Source organism: Pinus tabuliformis, chromosome 2_2 (genome assembly GCF_031772625.1).
Source record: "Pinus tabuliformis cultivar Carrire ecotype Pingquan chromosome 2_2, CPIR1, whole genome shotgun sequence".
NCBI classification, from domain to species: domain Eukaryota; kingdom Viridiplantae; phylum Streptophyta; class Pinopsida; order Pinales; family Pinaceae; genus Pinus; species Pinus tabuliformis.
The window spans coordinates 990,896,183-990,908,732 of NC_142300.1; the positions used below are offsets into that span (position 1 = coordinate 990,896,183).

At 36.9% G+C, this 12,550-nt stretch overlaps 1 protein-coding gene across 2 annotated transcripts; it reads right to left on the reverse strand.

Annotated features, from left to right (window-relative positions):
- Positions 1 to 5,933: 5,933 nt before the first annotated feature.
- Positions 5,934 to 11,120, reverse strand: LOC149196651 (uncharacterized). 2 transcript variants are annotated; one of them, XR_016254148.1, is made up of 4 exons: positions 11,003 to 11,120; positions 6,640 to 6,726; positions 6,454 to 6,546; positions 5,934 to 6,281 (listed from the first exon to the last, which is right to left on the reverse strand). XR_016254148.1 is itself a non-coding variant. In XM_089403771.1 (3 exons), exons 1-3 carry the CDS (start codon positions 6,766 to 6,768, stop codon positions 6,084 to 6,086), a joined length of 420 nt encoding a protein of 139 aa, XP_089259897.1. In that variant the 5' UTR covers positions 6,769 to 8,056; the 3' UTR covers positions 5,934 to 6,083. The 2 variants fall into 2 exon arrangements, 1 of the variants encoding a protein (XP_089259897.1); XM_089403771.1 differs by lacking the exon at positions 11,003 to 11,120 and having other exon boundaries at positions 6,640 to 8,056.
- Positions 11,121 to 12,550: the final 1,430 nt, after the last annotated feature.

Genomic DNA, 12,550 nt, shown 5'->3' on the forward strand with positions numbered 1-12,550 from the left:
AACCTCTTGACAAAAAACAGTTAAAACAATAGAAGACTCTGCATGAATTTCTAATGGATTTTTGGAAGCACTTTCAAGTACTTCAGTTTGAAGCTCCGAAAAACCAAATGAAATTCCAATATCTTTGGGATAGATTCGAATACTTTTTTCACAAATCACTCGATCCCAAGGTGAAGTTGAACTTCAAACCCCACTCAACATACTTCGGTGATGGAGCTGCACAATCATAAGTGGACACAGTTGTTGTCACAGGTGATTGTCCGCCTCCCCCTCATCAAACAACTTCACTACCACAGAGTGATGTTGGAAAATATTCACACACATTTTTTCAAGTGTCATATCATCCCAGCATCACTTTTCTCAATTTTCACGCAAATTTGGTTGCGAAGCCCATGAGTTGTCACGTGCCTTTGTTAGCTCAGCCTTCATATCCATGTTCTGTTGATCCTCTGGATTGCACTGTCTTTTGTTCTTCCGTTCTAGACTCTACACCTATTGTGAATGAGGATCAAGCTATCAATGAAGTTCGTATTGCAAAACCAACTTGTGTTGTCATTCATGATGAGTATGGTTGTGAACTTGAACATCAATCCATAGAAGGATGATCTCTTTCTGTCCGCAACTCCTCCACTTTTTCGTGACATCTTTGGTGATTATCCTATCTCTAATTTTCCTTGTGTAAATCCATCCACGGATGCATCCACTGCTGATAATTCGCATAGCACACTCAATGTCATTTCATCGTTCGACAGCAGAGAGGGGAAATTATTAATTTAAAATCCACTTTATTTTTCATCTAGTTTCTCTAGAAACACACAGGATGAACATTCTTGCTTCTCATCTACCCCTCAGTTTGATTTATCTGATCATGAGGATTCCGATGAAATCATTGATTTTTCTGATCATAGCTTTCGTGATCTTTCTACTCCCATATTCGATCACGATGATGATTCTATTGCTGTTGATCTTTCAAAGCCACTTGTTTATGATGATCTATCTGATGAGGAAGTCAGAACCCCACAGATTGTCATGGTAGTTCAGATTGAGCTAATGGTTATGTCAGGCCCTCGCTGTCTTGAGGTTTGTTTCAATCTCGATCAGGAAATTGTTGAAACACCCAAGGCTCCTCATCACTCATTTGTATGCATTGAAGGTCGATCCAACACATAGATTTTTCTTCCTCCACTCGAACTACATGATCTCGTCACTCATGCATGGGAGGAATATTACACAGCAAGAACACTTGCATGACACAAGTTGTCTATGTTTCTTGGTTTTGTTTGCATATCACAATCAAGAGAGTGCATATGTTTAACATCTGCAAACAGTGTAGCATAGCACCATGGTAAGTCCATGGATTACATGTCATTCTCTTTCACCTTTTTCTTTTCTGTGGATGCAAGTAAACACAGACTGTGTTTGTCTTCATTGTTATATCTTTCATGTTTGATGGTTTGCTTGAATATGTTGTTAGCGAACCATACCTTCACCAACATGGATCCACCAATGCGTTGGTGGCTACATTGAAAATATCACTTCACATGATTAGGACCATGCAATGTTAGCTTATGAGTAAGAGTAGTTCTTGCTTTGTCTTGTTTGCTTGCATGCATGTTTTCTTTCTCGCTTTGTTTTTTGTTTTCTTCTTGCTTTGTTTTTTATTTTCTTTCCTGCTTGTTTTGCTTACTAACTTTTCTTTCGCATTTGCATCTACTCTTCGGTTTTTTGTTTTTTTATTGTTTACATTTGTAGGTTATTTTCGCATGAAACTATGCACAACTCTTGAAATGAGCAAGGTAAAGTACAAGAGGACTTGTACAATTATCATTACTTGTTTAATTTTTGTCATGTATCAGTATGAAGAACTTGTTGTTTTCAGTCCATGATACACCAATGGAAAATATGTTTTGTTCAAAGTGAACCTTGATGAAAACACAATGCTTGTGTGCTAACTAGTATCACCTACTATAGTCGGTTGTTTTGGGTTAACCCTTGTCAGCTTAGTGAAGTAGAGTAAGGCAAGGGGGAAACCTTAACAAGTATAATGTCAGAGGTATATACAAAATGATTCTATAAAGGAACAACCTCTTCTACTCACAATAAGTTGAGATCCCTCTTCCACCTCTGAAATGAATAAGAGATCCCTCTTCTACCTATGAAATGAATAAGTGCTATGCACAGTTAAAAAAAAAAAATTGAAAAAATGAAAATTTTTGAACAAAGAAAAATGAATAAGGCGAAAGAAGAGAAAGGATTCCTACACAGAGAGGTGATGAAAGTAACTCTACCAGGGTGCTGACCAGGCTTGCTGGTAGCAGAGCAATGCTTTTGTTTCTACGTGACTCTACTGGGATACTGTCCATGCTTGTTGGTAGCGGAGCAACATGAGAGATGAAACTTAAACGTTGATTATCATATTGCTTGTATACCAATATACCCCTCAAACCAATCGAAAAAAATGTGTTGACTTGGATTGGAATGTGTGTTGAATGACCAAGGGCATGGAAGGGGCTACATATTTCAATCAATCTACTGTGGGAGCCAAGAAGATCTAAGAATTGAACAATACTTCTGGAGGAGTTAGACTTTATTTTCATGAAACAAGGTCCATTCAGAGAGTTGGAGTTCTACTACTGTGTCGCAAAGTGTTGTAGCAGATACAACCACTATCCAAAATTTTGCCTTAGCTTTGTTTTGGAGCCTCCTTACCAACCATCCTCAACAGCATATCTTGCACTAAGTAAGTTCATAGGCTTCAGTTGAGTTTTAGTGGTCTGCCAGCCTGTGCATGTTAACTTGTTTGTTTCCCACCACAGGCTATCATTCTGGACTTAGGAAATTTTCTAGCTGAGATGCTCACTCATAAAATTGCGTAATTTTGGAGGGGAACCAGCCTTCCCTCTAGAAATTGTGCAATCCTGCTGGGCTCCAGAAATGCACAATCTAGCCAGGAAACCTTCCCTCTGAAAACTGCGCAATCCAACCCAACATTGGCCTCCAACTTAGAAATTTCGCAGTTCTAACTGACAACCAGGGATTCAATCCAGAAATTGCACAATGCATGAGGGACAACTAGTCTTGCTCGGCCCAAAAACTGCATAAATACCATTCCAAGGCATGTGGACTGTTGCATGTGCTTTCAGGTTTACCAATTCCCTCGAGGACTAAGCAATCCTGATTTGCATGCATGGGTTGATTTTCCTAAAAAGACAAAAATAAAAAAGAAAAAAAGAATCCCTAGATTTTTGGGATCTATTTTTAGAAGTTACATGCAAAGACCATTTAGAAACTTCCCTCCAAGTGTCGTTTTTTCCTAGATTTGTGGCATGCGCATCATAACCCCCATCCTTATCAAATTTATTTATTCAATGCTATAGAGCTCATTCCTCACATTGATCTTGGAGCTATGACACCCCACATGTCATTTAGGAGTCTTCAGCACATTCAGCCTAACTTTTTCCAGGTAAGTTTTCTTTTCATGTCATTTGCCGCTTTTCTGTCACTTTTTGCAATTCACTTTGTATGAATGTTGTTTTCTTGGTTTTTTTGAACTCCTGCTATTTTTTTAATGCATGTTATCTTGTAGAAGTGTTGTTTCAAGTTTTTCATTCCATCTCACTGTTGTCGCATGCATGACATTGTTTTTTCACTCACAGTCGCCATTGCAGAGACTCGCTTCACACACATGCTTGTTTCCCCATTTTCTGAATCTTTCACTCACCGTTTGCATGCATGATCATTCACTCTTGTTTACAATTAGCTTCACCATGCATTCAAACATTTTCATGCTTTCAGTCGCCCGTCGGCGGGTCTCGGTTGCCTTGGCTTGGACCTTACCTTGAACGGACAGAAATGTAAATTTCTGAGAGTGAGGGCTCTACCTTCCTCTAACAAAATGCACAAATCTCACCAACACTAACCTCCAAGCCTATATTTCATAATTCTGGGAGGTAGTGCCCTACTTGAACCAAAAATTGCGCAATGCAGTTTTTGGGTTTGCATGTCATTGCTGAATGAAATTGCGCATTACGCAGTTTTAGTCCTTAGCACACCAGGATGGACTATGCATCACACAGGTCCAGTAATCAATAAATCTTCTCACAGCCACTACAACAAAACCAGCGATTTGCGCCAGATTTAGCGCCAGATTTTAGTGCATTTTTTTTGTAATTGTGATGAGCAACCTGGCGCTAAATTTGGCTCTATTGTACAATTTTTAAAGCGTCCTTTTTTGCACCTGATTTTGCATCCTTTTTCACGCTAGATTTTGCATCATTTTTTACACCAAACTATGCATCATTTTTTGTGTCAAATTTTGAACCAAGATTTGCGTCTTATTTTATGACAGGTTTTGCTTCTAGTTTTGTGTCATTTTTTGCATCTATTTTTCATTCTCTTTTGCTTCCTATTTTGTGTCATTCTTTGCTCCCATTTTTGCACCATCATTTGCATCAAGTTTACACTGTATTTTGAATCCAATTTAACGTCTTTTTATGCATCCATTTTGTATCAGTTTTTGCATCTAGTCTTACGCCAGGTTTTGTATCTAGTCTTACACTAGTTTTTGCTTCTATCTTTGCACCATGTGTTGAATTTGATTTAGCACCAAATTTTGCATCCATTTTTGTGCCCATTTTTTCATCTTTTTTTGGACCATTTTTTACATCCACATTTACGTTTGATTTGTCTCCATTTTTCCCATCTCATTTTGCACCATATTTTGCGTCATTTGTTTCATCCAATTTTGCATCATTTTTAACACCATCTCTTGCATCTAATGTTACATCATTTTGAGCATCCAAATTTGCATTTATATTTGCATCTTATGTTGAGTCATGTGTTGTGTCCACCTTTGCATCTTATTTTGTGTCTAATGGTACATTCAATGTAGAGCCATTTTTTACGTCTAATTTTGTATTTGTTTTTGCACCAAGTTTTGCATCCAATTTTAAGATATGTTATGCCCCTTTTTGCACCATTTTTTTGTGTCTACTTGTGTCCAATGTTGCACCATTATTTACACCGACTTTTTCATCCAATTTTGCATTTTTTTGGTGTCTAGTTTTACATCGTTTTCACCATCCAAATTTGCATCTTTTTTTGCCTCATTTTGTGTCCACATTTGCATATAATTTTCTGTCTGAGTTTGAGCCTAAATTTGCATGAGATTAGGAATCATTTTTTACATCCAATATGGCATCCTTGGTTTCACCTTTTTTTCAGCCCCATTTTGCATCATGTTTTATGTCTTTTCTTACATCTTTTTTTTTCCTTTTTTGCACCCAAGTTTGCATCCCAAATTTACACCATTATTTGCATCATCATTTGGCATATTAATTTGTAACATTTTTTGCTTCTTTTTAACACTCAACTTTGCATCTTATTTTACATCTAGTTGTTGTCTTTTTTTGCATCTAATTTGGTGCCCATTTATGTGTCCTTGTTTTTGCCCAATTTGATATCCTTTTGTATGCCATGTTTTGTTCCCTTCTTTGTGTCAACTATTGCACAATTTTTCACTTCTAATTTAAAGCACTTTGTATGTCAATTGTTTGCATTTTGTATTAATTCCTAGTTTAACATCCAATTTTACTTTCAATTTTGCATCCATGGTTACATCCGCATTTGACTTCTTATATAGAGTATATTTTTCTTTACATATATGACCCCCTTTATAGATTCATAGTGAAATATATGATAGTTTCTAAATATCATTAAAGCAGATATCACAATTCAAAATCATTTGTAAAGAAATTTAAGAGAAATTGACAACATCCATACAAAAAAATAACAATGTGTCATTAACAATTTTCAAAACATGTATAAAATAGCAACATAATACTAATAAAATCAGTATTATTTTTAATCAAAACAACTAAAATTCAAATATGATTTACAAATCAAAATATTTCATGAATATCGTTATTCTACGATAAATTAACAACATACATAAATCAAACTCATCGTATGATTACAAAATCAAAATGTCTCATTGATATAGGGTAAATTCACAACACCCATCTAAACATAACAATGTCATTCTACACAATAATTTCTTCATAAAAAACAATGCATGTGCATGCCTAGCTACCACCACCAAGATCATCCTCATGATCATCTTGACCATCCTCATTACTCTGATCCACATCATCACCAACACCGCAACTATCAGCACCATCTCCTCCTTCACCACCATCATCCTCATCCTCATCCTCATCATCTCCTGATATATGTTGAACATAATTTGGATCATCGTCTTGACAATCATTACCTATAGCATTCTGACAAAAAAAATCAATATTACATGTTAGTTTTAATTACATAACACAACGCATGTTTTTGTTATACAATGTTAACCATAAAATGAGGTAAGATATAATATCTAATAGTACTAAAAAATAAAATGAAAATATGGTTTAAAAGTATATTGGAAATCCAACTAAGATTACATACCATAGAGTCCATCCAAACAACAAATTCAACCCATCTCTTTTGCTGCAGCACCTCCTTTTCCAAATGATTTGGAGGTCTTCCATATTTTAGTTCCTATCAATCAGTAAATAGGGAGAAATTAGATAACAATGACTTTCTTCTAGTACAAAATTTATTAAAAAAATATCACATGTTTAATATACTTACAAAGGTTGCTATCAGTGCTTTTAAACCTTTCTGGCCACTACGATGAGTGACTTTTGTCTTGGTTAACCTCGCCTTGGATGCCTTGTCCTTAAACATAAACCAATTCAATTTATTTTCACACAAATACATGTCTAAGATACTTATAAGTATTAATACATTCTAAATAATGTTTAATGAAAAATTCAATACCTGAATGCTCTCATTGCCGGCTTTTCTTTGTGCATCCAACTTCTCATATGGTTTTACAAGTTCTTTCCATACTTTAAAAGGTATGTCAATAGGTCTTTATTTCAGTCTTTGATCTTGAGGCATTTTTTTAATTTTTCTTGTTTGGTTAAAAATTTTGGTTAAAAAAAACCGAACAAGTAATTCACATCAATGGCATGGGGACTCTATGGATATGTGTAAAAAAAATGGCTATAAAGAAAACATCCAAAAAACATATGAGATCTCCCTTTGATGGTCACTTGGGGCATATGGCTGGAAAGGAACAACTCTATTTTCGAAAATCAAGGACAATCCTTTCTCAAAGTCCTTCCTAATATTTGCTCCAAATGTCTTAAAATGAAAAACAAAATTCAAACATCATCCTTAAACATCTCCCTTAAATATAATATTGGACCATAAATTCTTCACTTTTATTGTTATCGGCTCTGGAATGATTTTTCTATATGCAATTATATAATGAAATATGCGTGCACTAATGAAAAAACATTGAGTTTCATTTTTCATAATCACAAACAATGAAAAAAGAATCACACGTAACTAGCATCATTTTGGAAATTTTATATTTATTAAAAATCTTTAACATGTTTTCCTCCCATATCTCATAAAAAGGTGTGAAATTTTTTATATACTCTCCAATAAGCACTACAACAAAACCAGCGATTTGGAGGTTTTACACTAAGTTTTTCAACATCGAGCTTACTAGGGCTTGCACCACTGGGGTTATTAGTAAGAATCTCATGAGGTTTGCATAGCCATGATTATTAGAATCAAAATAGTAGGATTTGCACTAAAAAACAGTTCATAGAGCTTTCCTGGTGGGGATAAAATCACAAGTTCAACTTCTGCAGTGCAGAGCACCGAGAGCTCGTAAGCTTTCTTCAGCAATCCACCTACGTTTGGAAAATGTAGCCTGCCTGTTGGCGATGTTCTCAATCCTCTTCCTCTGCATCTTTCCCCTCACTATTCTTGTATGTCCTCTTTCGTTTTTCCCTCCAAACAAACCCTCTCAAATTGAGAAAGCAGAACAACTCACTCGATGAGAATCCGAATCCAATTATCGCTTCTAACAATAACCCAATACGATACAAGAAGTGATTACACAAAACCTCATTGACTCTTCATTTGTTTGGAAAAGAGCCAAGCATATACTTCTAACGAGGGTTTCCGTCTCAAGTCTGGCTCGTAGGACGTCGCTTAGTCAATTGCGAGAAAAGTTTTCCACTTGCCTGTCACATACGGTTTGTCACACTATATATTAAAATAAGGTTGATCATACTAACAATAAGGTTGTATAGTTTAAAAGGAGGGTTCTCCTGACTGCATATGGTTGGTTTATAGAAAAGATTGCTGGAATGTGTAATGTGAATGCTCTGCTAACTATTTTTTAAGCATTTGGAAGTATTAAAACCCCCTAGGATAATTAATGTAAGACCTGTTAATTAATGTGTAAAGATGGCTATTGTCCTTGGGCTACCTTAGTTGTTCGTGTTTAGTGATCTATGGTATTATGACTCCTCAAGTCACTATTAAACCATGAGAACCATGCCCAGGCAGACTAGTGTGACATTGTGGATGAGAACCAAAACTAGACTCCTATAACCTCCTTTTTCATCCTTTAAATTGCACAATTAACTGACTGTTCTAGTAATCGTTCTTGAGCACCTGAAGATGTGCACCCTAAATAATAAGAATAATACCCTGTAACATATGAATAGTCCATCCCGTGCATGTAGGATATGCACATGAGGTCCAATAAAATCACTAACCAGAAGACCAGGTGTTATTAAAGCCTCTACAGGTTGATATATATGAATGTTACAGTGTGCAGGAGTATGATTCAATTCCATATGAAAATACAAAACATCTGATAGGATTTCCTTATACCTCATAGGCAAACAACCATTGTCCCTTCTATAGATGAGCAGAATAAGTGCTTGGTTCTCTACACTAAATAAAGGCAAAGTATAGTACTTATTGCTGACAAAATAGGATTTAAATCGTGGTTCAATTGCTTGACATTCAGCTGGTCACAGAATCGTAGAGTGCATAATCGTAAGTGATGTTGCGAGCCTCATTGCTCAAAGTCTAAGGGTCTTGCGAGCCATAATCACAGCCATGTATGGCATATCTTGTAATTATGGCATTTTATGAGGTCAATTCTTGTGAAGACATTTCAGTTTATAATAAATTTTTCACCTCAATAGAGTTTTGCCAAGACCTGGCTGAGCTAGGACATCAACAACACAGCTGATATGAATGACATAATCTAGCCTCAAGAGGGAGCCTCTTTTGTTTCATCACTCTAACAATCTATGAAGTGGTGGAAAGCATAACAACTTCCCCTTGAATATGACACCTAAACTAAGTACAAATCCTAAATGATGCAGCCCTTGGTGCATGTCTCTCAAAGTACCGATATTTCAAATGTTGAAAGCTCTTGTGCCCATTTGATATGCATTCGATTGCAGTTCCCCTGAAGAAAGAATCTTATAAAGGTGAGGCCATGGCCAATATGTTAGCCATATCCATTGGAGTTGCCATTGTTGACAACTTTAGTGTGATCAGTCCCACCATGATTCACATGGGCTTCTACTCAACACTGGCTGTTGCTATTGTAAGAGTCTTCAAGCTCGTTGAACCCATAGTATTGATAAGTGTATTCTTTGGGTCTCTGGTTTTCAAATTCTGCCTATGTTTTCCTCTCAGTATCATTATTTCAAATGCTGAAAGCTCTAATTCCCTAAAGAAAGAAAGAAGCTTATAAAGGTGAGCCCGAGGCCAATATGTTGGCCATATCCATTGGAGTTACTATTTCAGCTTATGGGGAGGCCAAGATGAATGCATGGGAGGTGATTCTCCAGTTAAGTGCAGTTGCATGTGAGACTACCCAATTGGTTCTCATACAAATTCCACAAACATCAAAAGGGATTAAGTTGAATCCCATCACATCTCTGTTGCTCCTTGTTGCCTTGTTTTTCTCAGCACCCCCTGGGCCTTAGTAGAATACCCATTTCTGATAATCAGGGTCTCTTCCTTTGATTTGGATTACATGACATTTCTGCTTGTGCCTTGGCTCTTAATCTTGTAGTGTTTCTTCTGATAGGAAAGACTTCAGCCTTGACTATGAATGTTGCTGGTCTTGTCAAGGACTGGCTGCTCATAACATAATCTTTGTCTGTAATAAATGAAAAGGTTACAGTCATAAACTTGAGTGGGTGTGGACTGGCTTTTCTCGCTGTCTGTTACTATAATCATTTGAAACTTCAAGCTCCCAAGTCCAATGACAACCAACCAAAGTACCTCAGCAGTGCAGCTGATGCCAATGATGAAGGAGAAGGTTTGATAATGACGAGTGGGAGATTCTCAATCAGAGATTCAGAACCAGTAGAGAAAAATCAAACTCAAGCTTCAGGATTAGGTATTTAGATCATTAATATTTTCTTGTACTAGAGATTACTGTTCTTGGATTGGCTCCTCTATGCCCAGATTTATTTGCAGGGAACAGGCCAGTCATTCACAGTGAAGAAGATAATGACAAGATTAGTGTATAATGATGGACAAGATGGTGCCATGGTGCCAACCTAAATCTCAAGTAAGGAGACATCTGTTCATCAATTTGTCAAGAAGCATGGCCTACAATTCAATTGCTCTAAGCCTATCACTTCTTCCACCTGTCAAATAAATTGTTTCCTGTTTGTTTAGTTGACTATGGTTCTAATAAATATACTATTGTTTGATGTAAAAAGACAAAACAAAACAAAAAATATGGAAAGTTGTGACCCCATTTTCTAACTACAAATTGAAATCGGATTACCATAGTGACCACCTCTGCTTATTGGAATCAAAAAGGGGGTGGGTTATGCACAATCCTCCGTATCATTTGCTATTACCAGAGATAATTAAAGCCACCCTAAACTCAAGTCTTAACTATGCTGATAGGGTGTTTGGGGAGGGGGATCCCTTACCAACCCACTATAATCTGCACAAAAGCATCCTAAGAACATATGCAAAATCAACCCTTCAATGAAATGATCCAAGAATATAGGTACTCAAACATTGATTTTATCAAAGAAAAATACAAGACAGAAAGAAAAGATCATAACAAGGATTAGAAGAGTCTAAGAACAGTGCTCACTGTCTACAGAGCCAAGACGAATGCAGAAGAGTTCTTCCTTCAGTTCCCCATCTGAGAAATCAGTTGCATGCCAGACCCAAGTTTTATCACTACCTGCATGCCCCTGAAGTGACATTGGGGAATGAACTGCAAGGCAAAAAAAAACAATATAATCCAGATAATAAGGATCAACACAAATTCTCGACACAGAAAGCCTCTTAAAACTTGGACGTAAGATAAGCTATTACAATCTCAGGGGGGAAATTACACAAAAAAAAAACAAACAAACAAATTTACATTAAATGGTTTGCACATATTTTCAATGTCTTGGATTGCCTTATGACCAGCCAAACCTTTGTAGTATCCTTGTGCTTAAGAAACTTTACTGTTCCTACACCACGCTCCTTCCATTGATTCCCATCATTGGATGAAAAATTGGAATGAAACTCTTCAACAGATTGTTCTTCTTCCTACCCCACCACCACCATAAATGCCAACAAGTATATATGAAAAGGAAATATTTCAGGACTTTAGAGCTCAAAAAAGTTCAATCACTATCACCCCAAGTTCTGCTGATATGAAAGCCTATTTCTGTAGAGAAGAAGTTCTTCGATACTCTGTTCCTGACAGGGCTGTCTCTTACAGTACTGCAGATGGGAGTAATGCAGTTGTTGCTCCACTAAGGAAATTTGGTTGCAAACCTACCATAATGCATACACCATAGTGCATTATGACTCTTATTGAAGGATTGTCATTAGGGAACACTAAAGGAGATTACTCATTGATAATGAGCCAAAATGGAAGTAATAAAATATCTATGTTGAGAGCTATTGCGGGGATGTGGTGTTTTAGTAAAGGAACTAATAGGTTCCATATTAAACACAAAAATAAAGAATCAAATAAATCTACTTTACCAGAAGTTGTCAATCATATTCAGCGACTTAAGTCATGTTGTGATCTTGAAGTTACAGTGAATGACAAGGCCTGATCTCAAAATTTCATAAGGGTCCGAGTTGCTGATTGGAAGGCCAAGGCCCTGATCTTGAAGGCCAAGATTAGGACTTGCTGGAGGGTGGACAGTCCTTATGTTAGGCTTGAATCTGCTCTAAAAAAGTAGCATGGAGGGCAGCATCTTATTGGAGGAGAGCTGCAGAAAGGGAAAGCAATTCCGGGCTAGTTTGATGAACTGTTAGGGACTGTGATTGGTGCCCTAAACAGTCCCAGAATTGCAGCAATGCAGCAAGAAGTCTACAACACTTTTAAGAGATGCTTTGAGCATTCGGTTGGCGATGTTTTGAAGACATTTTCTTCAGTGTTGCTATGTGCTAGGCCATGGGCCATAGCACCATAGCAAGGGTTACCTTGAGGCTGCTGTCTTAGGACTGTTCGGAGACTAATCAGATTAGCCATTCATCACAGTCAAGGGAGTTTTGGCCTGCAACCAGAATTGCTGGAGCAGCTAGCGATTTGAAGAATGCTGCATCAGGATATGCTTCAGCACTCTTGATGATTGAAGACTGTCATAATGATGTACCTTCTTCTGCTGTCATAAAATCTCAGATTTATGTA

Coding starts and splice junctions, on each gene's coding strand:
- LOC149196651 (XM_089403771.1), bottom strand. CDS start 6,768: ATGTATTTGTGTGAAAATAAATTGAATTGGTTTATGTTTAAGGACAAG. Junction 6,547..6,639: donor AAGCACTGATAGCAACCTTT/GTAAGTATATTA, acceptor ACTGATTGATAG/GAACTAAAATATGGAAGACC. Junction 6,282..6,453: donor TTGTTTGGATGGACTCTATG/GTATGTAATCTT, acceptor TTTTTTTGTCAG/AATGCTATAGGTAATGATTG.